The sequence below is a fragment of the Erythrolamprus reginae genome, chromosome Z (genome assembly GCF_031021105.1).
Source record: "Erythrolamprus reginae isolate rEryReg1 chromosome Z, rEryReg1.hap1, whole genome shotgun sequence".
Lineage (NCBI taxonomy): Eukaryota > Metazoa > Chordata > Lepidosauria > Squamata > Dipsadidae > Erythrolamprus > Erythrolamprus reginae.
In genome coordinates this window covers 130,294,595-130,310,515 of record NC_091963.1, presented here as the reverse complement: position 1 = coordinate 130,310,515, position 15,921 = coordinate 130,294,595, and the positions used below count along the sequence as shown (strand labels likewise).

At 43.2% G+C, this 15,921-nt stretch overlaps 1 protein-coding gene across 5 annotated transcripts in view; it reads left to right on the top strand.

Moving 5' to 3' along the window:
• Positions 1-15,921, top strand: part of PTPRH (protein tyrosine phosphatase receptor type H) — a 91,925-nt gene that overhangs the window by 49,061 nt on the left and 26,943 nt on the right. For all 5 annotated transcript variants that reach the window (XM_070730080.1, XM_070730081.1, XM_070730083.1 and 2 more), the window contains 6 exons: positions 1,220-1,489; positions 5,952-6,224; positions 7,749-8,012; positions 8,187-8,268; positions 9,527-9,577; positions 11,483-11,573. In XM_070730080.1, the coding sequence (XP_070586181.1) occupies positions 1,220-1,489; positions 5,952-6,224; positions 7,749-8,012; positions 8,187-8,268; positions 9,527-9,577; positions 11,483-11,573 (1,031 nt within the window). The remainder of the gene's footprint in view (positions 1-1,219; positions 1,490-5,951; positions 6,225-7,748; positions 8,013-8,186; positions 8,269-9,526; positions 9,578-11,482; positions 11,574-15,921) is intronic.

Below are 15,921 nucleotides of genomic sequence, written 5' to 3'. Positions count from 1 at the left end.
AGGAATCAATGTAAAAGCAAATAATGCGTGCAAATCCTTCAGGAAAATCCCAAACTTTAGAAGGGAGGCGAACAGAGGGCAGGGACGAGCAGCTAAAGGGGGCGGGTGGAAGAAGCAAGGCTAGGCTAAAGGGTGAGTGGGAAGGAAGAAAGGCAAGGGGGGGCACCCCTCCCTTTTCTTTCTTCAAAAGACACCGTTTCAGTGCCTTTGCAAGCACGTTGTTCTCTGCAAAATCTTTCCTCCAAGCTGCCCCTCCCTTTTCTTTCTTCAAAAAAGGGGGGGAAAAGAAACCCCTTCATCCCAGCAGCAGCTGCTTGGGTTCGTAAGGTGAAAATAGTTCGGAAGAAGAGGCAAAAAAATCTTAAACACCGGGTTCGTATCTTGAAAAGTTCGTTAGAAGAGGCGTTCGTAAGATGAGGTACCACTGTATTGGAAACTAAACCTTCTATTCTGGCACCTTTGGTCATATTTTTACAATCCAACCAATCAGGTGTTTACAGCGGGGGTGTCCCACTGACCTTCCTGTCAATCAGTTTAAAACTCTTTGGGGAGAATTGGTGCTAGACTTATGGTTGGGGGGGGGTCACCACAACATAAGGAACTGTATTAAGGGGTCGCGGCATTAGAAAGGTTGAGAACCACTGTAACTATTGACTTAATTTCTCAATGGTTTCTGTAACCACACAGGATGATTTTAAAATGGCTGCTGGGTTAATGATCATTAAGCCCGAGACCAGAAACAAAATATTAGAGGAGGGTTTGGTGGCCCTGGTAGTCACAATAACACAGCAACCCCCCAACCTTTTGGGCACAAGGGATCAGTTCTGTGGAGAGAGCTTTTTCCGCAGACTGGTGGAGGCCTAGTTTCGCATGGTGGCTGCATCCTGTGGATCGGGCTTCCCTTGTTTATGTGGCCTGCTTTCTGACATGTCAACAGATTAGTGCCCGTCCACAGACTGGAGGTTGGGGACCCCTGGCGTAACATCAGAGATATCGATAGCAATCTTGTTTATTGCAGTAACATTTTTCTGTCCTTCTTCAAAGAAAAGGTTAGAGCAAGCAACCTTGACAACTGTCAAGTGTGCAGACTTCAACTCCCAGAATCCTTTTGGCCAACTCAAATAGGGACTCGGATAAGCTTGAATCTTTTATGGGTTGTAAGGCTATTTGGCTTCCTGGTATTGGGATAGCAGGCTAACTAAAACTGCTCTTCTCTCAGCTCCCAACAGCCCTAAGAATATCACTGTGGAAAGTTACAGCCCTCATAATTTTTCCATGGCCTGGAACCCACCTGAAGACCCAAATGCAACAGGCTATTCATACAGAATCAGTTGGTGGAGAGAAGACGGGACACAAGTGGGCAACTCCACCATCCTGGATTCCCGTTACACCCTTTGCAATTTGAAACCAGGAGTTCTGTACCTGGTGAAAGTGATCTCAGATTTCAATGGGATTTTGAGCACAGCCACAGAGCAGTGGATTCTGACACGTGAGTGCAATTTTGTAAAGTGATTTATTTATTTAGACAAATATGTATTCAATAATACATATAAGTATAACATTATTTGAATACATAAAATGGGTGCAAATAAAAGGGAACATTTGGACAGGGATGGTAGACTCGCTGGTGGTGCTTATGTACCCCCATTATAAGATGGGGATGACCATGGTTAGTCACCATAGGTTTGGTAGGGAGCATGTCCTGAAGGATTTTTCAAAAATTATACTTAGAGGCTCAGCTATAGCAGTGAAAAGTGTTGTGGCCTGTCCATGTCTTGTGCAGCTGGTCACAGATTCCAAGGATCGAGAGGCGGTTGTGGCACAGTACCATCGGCTCATGCACCTGGAACCCGAGTCCAATAGCGAGGAAGTCGAAGAGGATTTGGTGTCAGAGGCTGAAAGCCAGTCAGGGCCTTCTGCACCTCCTGAGGTACACATGAGTGGCTCAGGAGAAGAAAAGGAGCCTCTTCTTGATGGTGGGGCACACAGGGCTATTAGAAGGCAGGAGTGGCTATGCAAGAGGAGCTGCAGATTTATTGGCCAGCCCTTAGACTATTTAAGGCTTAGTCACGTGTGCTTCAGTGCGGAAGTCAACTTCATTCTGTTCCAGGCTCTCTCTCTGACATTCTTGTTCAGCTGACTCAAGTGGATCTTCAAGTATAAACACCAAATCATCAAATGCTTGTCATTTATCTTTTGCTTTTTTCATTTTTATACCTATGATATTATTGCCCTTCCATATGCTGCAAGTTGATATTTCTAAGTTTAAAATAAATAACAGAGGTGACAATGGGCATCCTTGCCTTGTCCCTTTCATAATGTCTACTATATCAGTCATTTCTCTACTTATTATTATTTTTGCTGTTTGTTTACTATAGATTGCTTTTATGGGCATCAACAAACCTTTCCCCAAAATCCATATACTGCAACTGTTGATTCATGAACTGCTGATTTACATTATCAAATGCCTTTTGTGCATCCAAGAACATTAACGCTACTTGTTTCTCTGGATGTTGTTCATAGTATTTTGTTCATAGTATTCTAAGTGTTTGAAATTGTATTCATATTGTCTCTAATTTGTCTTTTGGGATTCTTTGTATGTACATTTACATACCTTTTGCCCCAGAACTTGCTTTCCTTTTGTCACTATCAGTTTTTGTCTAGTAAAAATATCATTTCTATCAACATGGAGTTGGGATTTTTCTTTCCTGGACTTTGAATGGAAGTGCACCTGACACAGTTGGCTTTTGTGTGCAGAAGATTTTCCTTTTGTTTGCTGTGGTAGTTGGTGCATTCAGTCTTTATTTGGTGGCATATATTTTTATAGCTGTTTTTAATGGCTATGTAGCCATTTTGTTTTTCTGCAAGAGAGTTTTTGTTTTTGTATGAGCTTCCTCATTGATATGGGGTTTGTTTGTTTGTTGTTGTTGTTGTTTTGGGGGGTGGTTGATAGTTATTAGTGGCACATGTAGTTTGATAGTTATTTGACTTTAAGCAAGAAAATGTTATAATGGTCATTGGCAGTGTTACATCCCAAGAATAGAGTTTGCCAATCAAGAAATGAGAGGTTGGCGTTTATGAAGTTATGGTTGGCTTTTTTGTTGTAATTGGGTATCCCATCATTAAGATGATTTTTTGTAATGGTGTATATATGCTCTGGTCACTATTGGAAAATGATTCTTTTATTTGTAATCCATAAATTGAGCTTAAACTCTTGTAGAAGATGAGATCAAGACAATTGTTGAGCCTAGCTTTTTAGTTATAGTTGACCTAGTCCCAGATTAGTAACAGCATTGTATAGGGTTGCACGGGTGGGTTCTGTTGTACATTCATTTAGGGTGCAATTAATAAGAGATAGATTGAGGTCACCAAGAAAGATAAGAGGGTATGGGCAGGAGGCTGCCCACATTAGCAGTGAGATTAATTTGTTCGCATGTATGATGTCATAATCAGGGGCTCTGTAACATAATGTGGTATTTAGGGACAGTTCACATACAATGATTTCAGGAAGAACGAGTTCATGTGTAACTTGAATATTTTTTATGTTTAGTGTCTTTTTGTAGAAGATGGCTACTTCGCCTCCTCTGTGGGTTTCACAGTCAGACCAGTAAACAAGATAATCTTTTATTGTGATAATGGAGTCTGGGACGGATGCTTTTAGCCATGTTTTGCAAACAAACGTAATGTCGAATGAGGCAGTATTTAATAAGAGGAGTAGTTCAGTCATTTTGTTTACTTTGCTTCTTGCATTAATTAGTTTGCACTTTTTTTATTGACATCCCAGTCCTGAAGGAAGCTAGATTTCCAATTGCTGCTTGGCCATGAATTCTTCTGAGAGACCTTGGGTACTTTCCTTTGTTGTGGTTAGCTCTGGCCCAGCTCCTGCCACAAGGACTGTGGATGTGGGGGAGACATCCACATGCTGCAGGCCTGTTTTGCCCCCCTGGTGGAATCTGATGATGAAGGCTCCTCTGACCAAGAAGACATGAGTGACAGGGAGGAGGAGAGTGTGGCAGACAGCTCAGAAGGAGATCAATTATCTAGCTCCTCCTTGGATTCAGAACAAGAGTTAATGATACAGTCACGCATGTGGAGAGCGATGCATAGGCAACAACAACCGAGAGATTATTATCAAAGAAAATGAGGCCACCTGTGGTTGGGTAGGGCTGTGGTAATTAGTGAGGCTGCTATAAATAGCAGCCTGTGGGTTTGGCCATTGTGGAGGATCATTGTGTTTTGTGACTGCTTTACTGACTTTGACTTTTTGTGTGCTGATTTTTCCCCGCTTTGAAACTAAACCAGAGCAAAGTGTGTTTCACTTTGTGAAAGAAGAAGGACTGTGAATTGCCTCATAGCTGCAAGCTAAGTATCACAGAACTGATAAGGGACTTGTACAAATTACCAGTTTGTTTGGAGACGAGTGCTCTTTGCTATACCAAAAGAGAGCTTAGGTTAAGGTAATTTTCATTATAAAGAACATTGTTTTGAATTTTAAAACGTGGGTGTGTCTGAAATTTGTACCTGTGAATTTTTGGGAGGAGTCTACCAGAGAGCCCAACAGAACATCCTTCACTCCCTCTGCCCTCCCCCGGCCCCCAGGGTTGTTGTGATGCTCAAGGGCCACACAAAACAGGCAAGATGTCAGTGCAACAAATGAAGGAATTCTGGAGGCTTCTCATCCTTCAACGCAGGTTTGCTTCTGATTTCCAAGTTCTTCCTATCAACAGGCCTTCTCCTCAGTTGTATCAGATGCAACTGCCGTTCTCCCCTGCCTGTGGAACCAGGGGTTGGAAATAATGTCTTCTTATGTATAAAGATTGCAGGAAACCAAAGACGTCTTTAAAAGAGAACTCTTCTCTTTTATATTTTAATTCATTCCTTCATTTTTATAATGTTTAAAATCCTGCCTTTCTTATTTTTATAAATAATTCAAAATGGCAGACGTAACTTATACTCCTCCTTCTCTCCCCCCCCCCCCCGGCCCCAACAACCATGTCAGATACATTGCGCTGAAAGACAGTGACTAGTACAAAGTCACAGATGGATTTCATGCCTAAAGTGGGATTAGAATTGATAGTCTCTTGGTGATTGGCCCAAGTCACCCACTCAGCTTTCACGCCTAAGGAGGGATTAGAACTAACAGTCTTCTGATGATTGGCCCAAATCACCCACTCAGCTTTCATGTCTAAGGCGGGATTAGAACTGACAGTCTCCTGGTGATTGGCCCAAAGCTACCCAATCAGTTTTCAGGCCTAAGGCGGAACTAGAACTCTCAGTCTCCTGGTTTTTAGCCTGGTGGTTTAACCATTAAAGCAGTGTTTTTCAATTATTTTTTGTTACCTGTCCCCCCCCCCCCCCCAGGAAGAAACAAACATTTTGTGCCTCTTCATCTCTCCGCTGGGATGATTGTTTGCAATATTTGGCATGTTTTCACTAAAAAAACTCAAGTTTTTTTCACAAACACAAGGGTAATGTATTTAAGTGATGCCTTAATTTATTTTGCTTCATGCTGTCTGCTGTCAACATTTTAGACACAGTAAATATATCGGTCTTTCCTCATCTCTCACTGTAGTCATTGTGAAGCCAAGCACTATACACCCTTCATCATATTTCCTCATCTTAGCTTTCGAGAGACTTACATTTGTCTCTTGATCTCCGTCTCTCTCCTCCTTTCTTTTCATCCCTGTTAAACATTTTTCCGTGGTGTCTCTTAAGGGTTTGTTATCTATACTTCATATTTCCTGCTCTGTGCTGTGTGCTATTGTTCGATGCAAAAACCCTCTCCTCCTAGTGGCAAAAAACCTCACATTGCCAGGGTCACACGCCCCCCCTGGCATCGCTCCGTGCCTCACTATTTGAGAAGGACTGCACTAAAGCAAACTGCTTCTCAAACAAAATCGGGCTGGTTGCTTTCTGGGGTTGCTGTCTAATACTCTACCTCTCTCTTTCAGCCCCACTGCCCCCAACAAACTTCCGCATCCAGATGATCAATCAAACCACAGCTCATTTTGCCTGGGTGAACCCGAACTCGCTGTTCAGTGCCATCCGACTCCAGTGGAACACTTCAGAAGCCAGAGGAAGCGAGACATTCCCCAAGACTTTGGAACAAGCGGCCCTGCACAGTCTCACTCCCAGCACCAATTACACCTTCACCCTTTTCAGCACAGCTGGAAATACTTCCCTGTCCAGAGACAGCACTGGCCTTTATCAGCATGGAGCCACAAGTACTTCATGGGAGAATGGGGGGAACCACTCTTTGTCAATGAATAATAGATTTATGGAAAGAATTAGGCTACGAATGATGTATTCCTTATGTGCCATCAGGTTATATTTTTACTCCCATTATAGCCAGTCCCCAGCTTACAACAGTTCATTTAGTGACCGTTCAAAGCAAGGACAGATTGCTCTTACTGCTGCTACTGGTGCATTGCATGCACAGCTTTGGGTGTCTTGTGTGCATGTGTGCATGTGACAGTGTGTGGTTTTGCTTCTATGCATGCACAGGAAGCAAAATCTCATGAGGGGACATGCATGCAGAAGAGATTTTTTTGCTTCCGCGCATGTGCAGAAACAAAAAAAATCACTGAAATCTCACATGTGCACATCCCCCTCGTGAGATTTTGCTTTCTGCACATGCACAGAAGCAAAAACATGTTGGGACGCATATGCGCACATGGAAGACGCCCAAAGCGGTACAGGCAGCTTTAGATTTTGTTCATGACAATCTGAGGCCAGAGTTGGCCCAGGGGTGAAATGCTACTGGCTCAACCCAGTTTGGGTGCACCCGTAGCAGCCACCAGTGGTTCGGATTACTACAACTGTGACCACCAGTGGCTCAGATAACTACCACTGTGGCCACCAGTGGTTCAGATAACTACCACTGTGGCCACCAGTGGTTCAGATAACTACCACTGTGGCCACCAGTGGCTCAGATAACTACCACTGTGGCCACCAGTGGCTCAGATAACTACCACTGTGGCCACCAGTGGTTCAGATAACTACCACTGTGGCCACCAGTGGTTCAGATAACTACCACTGTGACCACCAGTGGCTCAGATAACTACCACTGTGGCCACCAGTGGTTCAGATAACTACCACTGTGGCCACCAGTGGTTCAGATAACTACCACTGTGGCCACCAGTGACTCAGATAACTACCACTGTGGCTACCAGTGGTTCAGATAACTACCAGTTATCTAAACCACTGGTGGCCACATGAGGCTCTGCCCACCTGCCCAGATATCACCATTTAAAAAAAAAAAATCCTCTGCGGATGTGAAAAGTTTTTTGCACATGCTCAGAGGGTGAAAAAGCACGTATGACAGTGGCACAAGCAAGGCACTTGCACACAAAGTGCACCCTTTTGAACCAGTAGGGAAGGTAAGTAGATGTCATTGCTGGTCTGGCCTCAAACCTTAATCTGTTCCCTAAGCATAAGCAACTAGAATGCTGGTTGAATTTAAATTTAGCCCAATCGAAGGGTTTGCCATCCGTGGATGGGCCAGGGATAGGAGGCATAGAATTCTCTCCTCTACAGCATCACTGGAGTTTATTTCCATCTACCTCCTGAGATCTTCCTTTATTTTACCTGCCAGCCTTGAATTGTTCATCCCTGACTCCAATCCCCTGCCCGACTAGACCCTCAGGGGGGGATAAAGTTGATAGAATGAGTTGGTGAAGTTGTGAGAAGGCGTCTCTCTCTCACACACACACATACACACTCACTCTCTTTCCTTCTTGCTTGAACAGTGCCGGATCAAATAAGTGATTTGCTATGCATCCCTTTGCAAGATAGTTGGAGCCTGAAATTATCCTGGACATGTCCATCCAGCGCTGTTAGTAAAATTGTGGTTCTCGAGTCAGATCAAGTCTGGAAAAATGAGCCAAATTGCAGTGAATCACTGGTGATTCAAGGACTTCAGCCTGTCAAAGTCTATCAAATTAAAATAAAAACATTTTGGTACAACCAATATGCGGTCTCAGAAACTGTGGAGTGCTCCATCGATACTACAGGTGAGACCTAAGACCATCTTAGCGTAAATTATGTCTTAGTTGTCCAGTTGCACCACAGCAATTTAAGTAATGGTTTCTGAAGAAGACCGTTCCATTTGGAGGGTAATAATTGTTTCATACATTTTTGGACCCAATTGTTTGTCCAAAGATCTTATTTTTTCTTTCTGTGTTCAGTGGCTATCCTTGGATCCTTCTTTGCGGTGCTGCTCCTGTTGGTCATCCTTTGCTTCCTGTGCTTTTATTTCAGGAGACCGAGGTAAGCATGTTTGATGTTATGAGCATCAATGTTAGGGAATGTTTGTAGCTCCGGGTTGAAGCATAGAGTCCTTGGTGCTCTCTGAGGGTGTCTTTTGTGCACTGCAGGCATTTCAATATTTAGCTAGGTAACTTCCGCAGCTAGCTACCACCGCTGGTACTGATGATGGTAACTAGTTGGGTAATAAAACTCTGTAAGAAAGCAACCAAGCTTGGAGAGTGTTCTGCCGGTGTGTTTCAACTGCCCGTAATTACAGGGTAATTAGTCCAGGAAGACACACACCACACAATAAAAGGAAAACCCAAAAGTCTTTATCAACAGAAAAACAGAAACAGCTCCCTTTTTAAATGTCAAAGGGATTGTCTGGTACACACAAGGCACAGGTGAAATGCAGTCCAATTGCTCACCCAATAACTGGGAAACTGAGTCCAATTCTAAAGTCCAGAGAGTCCACACGCATAATCCTGAACAGCAGAAAACCACAACCTTGACGAAACAATGAATCAGATAAACTGCCATGAGGCTAACACACCAGGCTGCACTTTTATCTGTAGCACTAATTACAGCAGCCCCACCCAAGCACAGGTGGCCTCATTTACTCTTGTAATAATCCTTCAGTTGTTGTCTCCTATGCATCACTCTATGCATGCATGGACGTGTCAATCATTCTTGTTCAGAATCCAGGGATGATACAGATGATTGATCTCCTCCTGGGCTGTCTGCCAAACTCCCCTCTTCCCTGTCAGGATTTTTTTCAAATGAAAATAGGAATGTGTTTTCTAAGAACGCTAGAAAGGGACTGAAGCACGGCACAGTTAGGAAAAATAACAAATAGCTAAGAGAAATCTAGATATCTATAGCACTCTAAATATAAATGAAAGGGGAGAACTTTATCTAAAATCCGGATGATAGCATTTGGAAAGAAGGTAGCACAGGATGAATGATATATACCAGAAATAATTAGATAAATAATTAGAAAAAAATTTATTAATTTGGCATTTGATATTGTGTTGTATTATATTGTGATTTGAGGTATGTAAACTGTAATCTCTGTAGGGTGTGAAAAATAAAAAAAAATGTATATACCCCCCCTCAAAAAAAGGATGGACAACTGAATTTTGGAGTTTCTGGAAATGGGCCTTGCATTGTTGACTTCAATTCAGGACTCTCCCGTTCGGCATTCCTTGTACTGATAAGGGTGGGATCCCTAGCAGAAGCTGCCCAAGTGTCACTTCCAATGTTCCTGCTTTGCTTTCAGAGGGACAGATCGTGTCTCGGAGGAGCAGAGTGCAGACGTGACCTTACCTAGGTAAGAATAAATTTTAAGATTTTTAGAAGAGTAGCATCACATTACCTTGTTTGGAGCTAAGCATAGTGATGGGCATGGGCGTCAAGATAAGGGAGTGTTTATGCATATGTTTTGGGAATGCCCGGTAGTGCAGAACATTTGAGGGAAAAGTGCAAGAGGACACTAATAGGATGTTAAACATACAATGGACAATTACAAAGGAAATGACGGTATTACTTAAAAGGAACGAGATGGGGGAATTTAGAGAAATAAAAGAAGCAGTGATGGAAAGCGCTCAGGCGGTAATAGTCCTAGGCTGGAAGGATGAGACAAAATGGACAATACAAAATTGGTATTGGTACATGGTAGATCACATTCAATTTGTGATTATGGATAAGAGGATGAATTCAGCCAATGAAATGGATTTGCGGGAACTGATGGGACGATGGGACAAGGTAAGAGGATACGTTGTCAGTAGAATTTGAGACTAAGCTATAGAGAATAAATTAGAATCACTTTATAATATGTAAATAGATATATTGCTCTTGAGTTAAAATGGTATATACAAAATACACCCCCATTTTGGTGAAGAGATATGAATGTTGTCGGGTGGAGGGCACTGAGAACACTGGGCGCACTGTTATATGTTGTGTGTATGTTTTATTGTTATTGTTAAAAATCAATAAAAATATATTATTAAAAAAAAGAAGCTAAGCATAGTGATTAGGCAATGATTAGGATTAGAAGCGGAAGGGAGAAAGAGAGGGGGGGGGGAGTAAGAGGGAGGGAGGGAGGGAGAGATGCAATGTAGGGCAGATATAGGGAAATGAAAGAAAGGTCTTGAAGGAGAGGAGAAGAGTTGCTACTAAGGCAGTAATGGGCAGCCAAATGTTTTACTGCCACACTGTGGGTGCGGCTTATTTTGTGGGTGTGGCTTGATGGTCATGTGACTGGGTAGGAGTGGCTTGCCAGCCATGTGACCAGATGGGAGTGGCTTGAACAATCATCGTTCAAGTAAACTGTTAAGTCCTCAACTTACAACCTCATCTGTGTCGCTCTCTGGGGTGACAATTTGCTTCGCGTTTCCTGCGCTCTCCTTCCTGGGTCACACCCCGCCCCACATCAGGCTGGGTAGCGATGTGAATGGGTGTCAATCAGCTGTTGAGAAAAGATTGAGGAGGAAATGGCCCCCCTGCAACTCCTACCAGGGCTGGTCCCCCTGCCGCTTTCCGAGGAAGAGGAGGAGGATGGGAGGGTGGGTAGTCAGCTGGAGCTGGGCACACAGCTTCATTTCTGCCGGTGGAACTTAAACTTGGCCCATGAAAACAAATTTTATTTATTTATTTATTTTGTCCAATACACAATGAGGGTTTTAGTGGGTATATATCTATATTCACATAGTAAAATACATGATGAAGGTTATAAATTGTCTCAGACAAGCCCCTCCTTAGTCCAGATGAAGAAAAAGTGGGGCGGAGGAGCCCGTTCAGACTTGCAAGATTCTGTTACTATAGCTTTACCATAAAAGTAGCAACCTTCATGTCATAGGTTTGAAGAAGAATTCCCACCAAACTACTTGGAGTAACTTCATCTGACCTGCAACCTTTGGTATAAAAAGATCCAATTACTCTACTAGACAGAGTAGTAGGCCCAAGTAGTACTGAGACACAGTCTCGGCGGTGCAATGGTTAGAGTGCAGTACTGCAAGCTACTTCTCCTGATCACCGGCTGCCAGCAGTTTGGCAGATCGAATCTCAGTAGGCTCAAGGTTGACTTAGCCTTCCATCCTTCCAACGTCGGTAAAATGAGGACGCAGATTGTTGGGGGAAATATGTTCACTCTCTGTAAACCACTTAGAGAGGGCTGTAAAGTATTGTGAAGTGGTATATAAATCTAAATGCTAATGCTACTACTTATCTGTTATAGAGTCCTCGGGGCAATTCCTGTGTCAGCTTTCCCGCGCCATTGCTACGAGATGCTGTCAGATAGCGCTTTTGGCTTCGCCGTTGAATACCAGGTAGGAAGTTGTAGGCAGGGTTCATAGTTCAATAGAGAAACACATGACAGGCACAGAAAAAAATACGTCCTCCAAATGCCAGTATCTCTAAGCAGAGCTTAGAAGCCAGTCTGCCTACAGTGGCCAAAATCCAGCAATTTCCAGCATTGACAGTCAGAGGCTCTTGGGCTGTTGGTTTGCCTCCAGAAAAAGCATTCTGGGAAACAAGGATTTTGCTCCACTGAGCTTTCTCTTTGAATATGGGTGACTGTCTAAAGGAGTTTCAATGGATTAGACATTCCTTTTCATCAAACATTTCTGGAGAAACCATCCAACAGACAAACTCTGCTATCACTCTCCTGTCCACGTCTCCTAATGCATATAAGCAGATGCAATATAAAAAAAAATGATTCAATTTCTGTTCCTCGCTGCTGTGTTATTGTGAAACATCAGAAAAATAAAGTGCACTGACATTGAATCAGTGATATTTACCATTAGAGCTTTTTCCCCCTGCCATTTTCTCTTTAAAAAACAACAACAACAACAACAAAACCTGTCTATTTCAATTCTTGTCCTAAGACTTTGCATGTTCTGTCGGAAGGGAAGAAAAATAAAATGTCATGTCACAGTGATAGTTCTCCCTGCAGTGAAAAATGTTGCCCAAGGGAGACTCCCTCTATTTTTCCATTTCAAGTCATCGTATTATTCTGCATGATTGTGCAAAGTATCTACAAGAGGATGGTATGTTCCACTCTGGTCTACATTGGTTATACTCAGTGAAGGGCTACCAAAACTTTTACTACCACAGTGTGGGCTTGTTTGTTTGTTTGTTTGTTTGTTTGTTTGTTTATTTATTTATCAGATTTGTATGCCGCCCCTCTCCGAGGACTCGGGGCGGCTCACAGGATATATAAACACAAAACAATAATGTAAATCCAATTAATACTACAGCTTAACAACAATTAAAAGAAAAATGTATCAACCAAACATTCAGAAATCATACTGAAAGCATTCAGTGGTCAGGGGGAAGATCTAAAAGTCCCAAGCCTGGTGGCAAAGATGAGTTTTTAAGCTCTTTCGGAAAGCAAGGAGGGTGGGGGCAATGCGAATCTCTGGGGGGAGTTGATTCCAGAAGGCCGGGGCTCCCACAGAGAAGGCTCTTCCCCTAGGTCCCGCCAGCCGACATTGTTTGATCGATGGGACCCTAAGGAGGCCAACTCTATGGGACCTCACTGGTCGCTGGGATTCGTGTGGCAGAAGGCGGTCTCGGAGATAATCTGGTCCTGTGCCATGTAGGGCTTATGCATTTTCTTTCAACATCTTTCAGTGCAAATTGGGTGCTCTGGGGTGGAGCTCCATTTTCACTTCCCCACTGGGTTCCCCCCCCCCATCCGGGCAGTAGCCCACCTCTGGTTATATTCCACTTTGCATATGGTGTCAAGTTCCGAGTCCAACACTTCAAGAGCCCAGGAATCAGACAAATGGGAGCAGGAGCTCTGATAATGTTTTTCAAGTATTCACTGGGATGTCCCATAAAAGAATCTCTAACCTGGCTCTTTCTTCCCAGCTTCAAAAGGCAATTGGACTATTATTGTTGTTTTTGCACTGTTCCAATATTGTAAGGGGACCACAAGTAACCTATTCCCCAAAGAACCTGAAGGCAGGGCAAGAAGCAATGGATGGAAATTAATCAGAGAGAAGAAATCTAGAACTAAGAAGAAATTCCCTCGCAGTGAGAACAATTAAACAGTAGAAAGACAGGAGTTGTGGGTGCTCCAACAAGGGAGGTTTTTAAGAAGAGATTTGAAAAACCATTTGTCTGAAATGGTGTAGGATTTCTTGCTTGAGCATAACATTTTATACAGTTAAACCCACCTGATACTAAATTATTAGAATTACCTGCCTAAATCTTTTCAAAGCTGTTTTTGTGGATCTATTTCTTGGAGGCCTCATCGCTTGGACAGAACACTCCTCTTCCTCCTCTTCTTCTTCTTCCTCTCCTCCTCTTCCTCCTCCTTCTTCAAGAGGTTAAAAGCTGTGGTTGCCTTTTGAAGGAAAAAGCACAGTTGAGAGAATTATGAACTGGATGACTGAGAATCTCCACAAGATCTAAATTTCCCCTTTGGGCTTTGAACAACAGATTTAGATTTCTATGTTCCCCCTCAAGGCAGCAGCACGAAAACACTGTCTGGAGTACTATTAACCTGACATTCCTCATGAGAATATAGCCTGCAACTCCTAGAAACATAGAAACATAGAAGTCTGATGGCAGAAAAAGACCTCATGGTCCATCTAGTCTGCCCTTATACTATTTTCTGTATTTTATCTTAGGATGGATATATGTTTATCCCAGGCATGTTTAAATTCAGTTACTGTGGATTTATCTACCACGTCTGCTGGAAGTTTGTTCCAAGGATCTACTACTCTTTCAGTAAAATAATATTTTCTCATGTTGCTTTTGATCTTTCCCCCAACTAACTTCAGATTGTGTCCCCTTCTTCTTGTGTTCACTTTCCTATTAAAAACACTTCCCTCCTGAACCTTATTTAACCCTTTAATATATTTAAATGTTTCGATCATGTCCCCCCTTTTCCTTCTGTCCTCCAGACTATACAGATTGAGTTCATTAAGTCTTTCCTGATACATTTTATGCTTAAGACCTTCCACCATTCTTGTAGCCCGTCTTTGGACTCTAGACTTTGGACTAGACTTCCCAAAAAGAATGACTGTGCATTTTGGGAAAGTCCTGAGATATGCCAGGGTGGGGGTGGGATGGCCAAGAGGAGGCCCACGAGAACAGTATGATCTAACACAGGGGTGGGCAATTAATTTTGCCATGGGGCCGCATGAGAAATTGGGATGGTTTTAGAGGGCCGGACTAATATAATTAACTCAGTTCTACCCTGACTTAAACACCCAGACCCCTAATTGTTTGCTTTACGGCAACACGGTGCACCACAGTCACTGCGCTGGAGTGTTTGCGTGGTTTCTGTGCTCGGCCGTTCTCGGTAGGAGGTTGGGGTCCGCTCCAGTGCGAGGATGAAAGAGCTCACCACGACTGCTGGGACTCCTCCTCATGATTCATCAGGAAAGCAGGAACCGGAAGAGTCCCGGCAGACGCGGTGAGCTCTTTCATCCTCGCACTGGAACGGCTCTCCGCGGACCGGTCAGAGATAGTGGGCCGGCCGGTGACAGACAGCGGTGGGCCAGATGTGATTTAAACTTAATATTACAACAGATTTAAACTTAATATTAACCGCTCCAAACTTGACTGTAAAAAATCTGACTTCAGTAACCAAGTTGTCGAAGCGTGGCACTCATTACCGGACTCCATAGTGTCATCCCCAAACCCCCAACACTTTACCCTTAGATTATCTACGGTTGACCTATCCAGATTCCTAAGAGGTCAGTAAGGGGCGAGTACAAGTGCACTAGAGCAGTAATTTTCAACCTTTTTTGAGCTGCGGCACATTTTTTACATTTACGAAACCCTGGGGCACATTGAGCCGGGGGGGGCAGCTAAAAAAAGTTTGGACAAAAAAATTCTCTCTCTCTCTTCCTCCCCTTCGCTCTATTTCTTTCTCCCTCCCTCCCTCTCTCTCCCTTCCTTCCTCTTTCTCTCTCTCTCCATCCCTTTCTTTTTCTTCCTTTCTTCCTCTCTTTTTTGCTCTCTTTCTCTCTCCCTCCATATGTCCCTCTATGTCTTTCTCTCTCTCTCCTTCCCTCCCTCTCTCTCTCTCTCGCTTTCTTTCTCTCTCTTGCTTTCTCTCTCTCGCTTACTTTCTCTCTCTTTCTTTCTCTTGTTCTCTTTCTCTCTCTCTTGCTTTCTTTCTCTCTTGTTCTCTTTCTCTCTCTCTTTCTTTCTTTCTCTCTTTCTTTCTTTCTTTCTTCTCTCTCTTTCTTTCTTTCTCTCTTTCTTTCTTTCTGTCTTTCTTTCTCTCTTGGTTTCTTTCTCTCTGAGCTTCGTGGCACACCTGACCATGTCTCGCGGCACACTATTGTGCCACGGCACGCTGGTTGAAAAACACTGCACTAGAGTGCCTTCCGTCCTCTGTCCTATTGCTTCTGATCTTTCTCCCAACTAACCTCAGATTGTGTCCCCTTGTTCTTGTGTTCACTTTCCTATTAAAAACACTTCCCCCCTGAACCTTATTTAACCCTTTAACATATTTAAATGTTTCGATCATGTCCCCCCTTTCCCTTCTGTCCTCCAGACTACACAGATTGAGTTCATTTAGTCTTTCCTGATACGTTTTATGCTTAAGACCTTCCACCATTTTTGTAGCCGTCTTTGGACCCGTTCAATTTGATCAATATCTTTTTGGAGGAGAGGTCTCCAGAACTGAACACAATATTCCAAATGAGATTT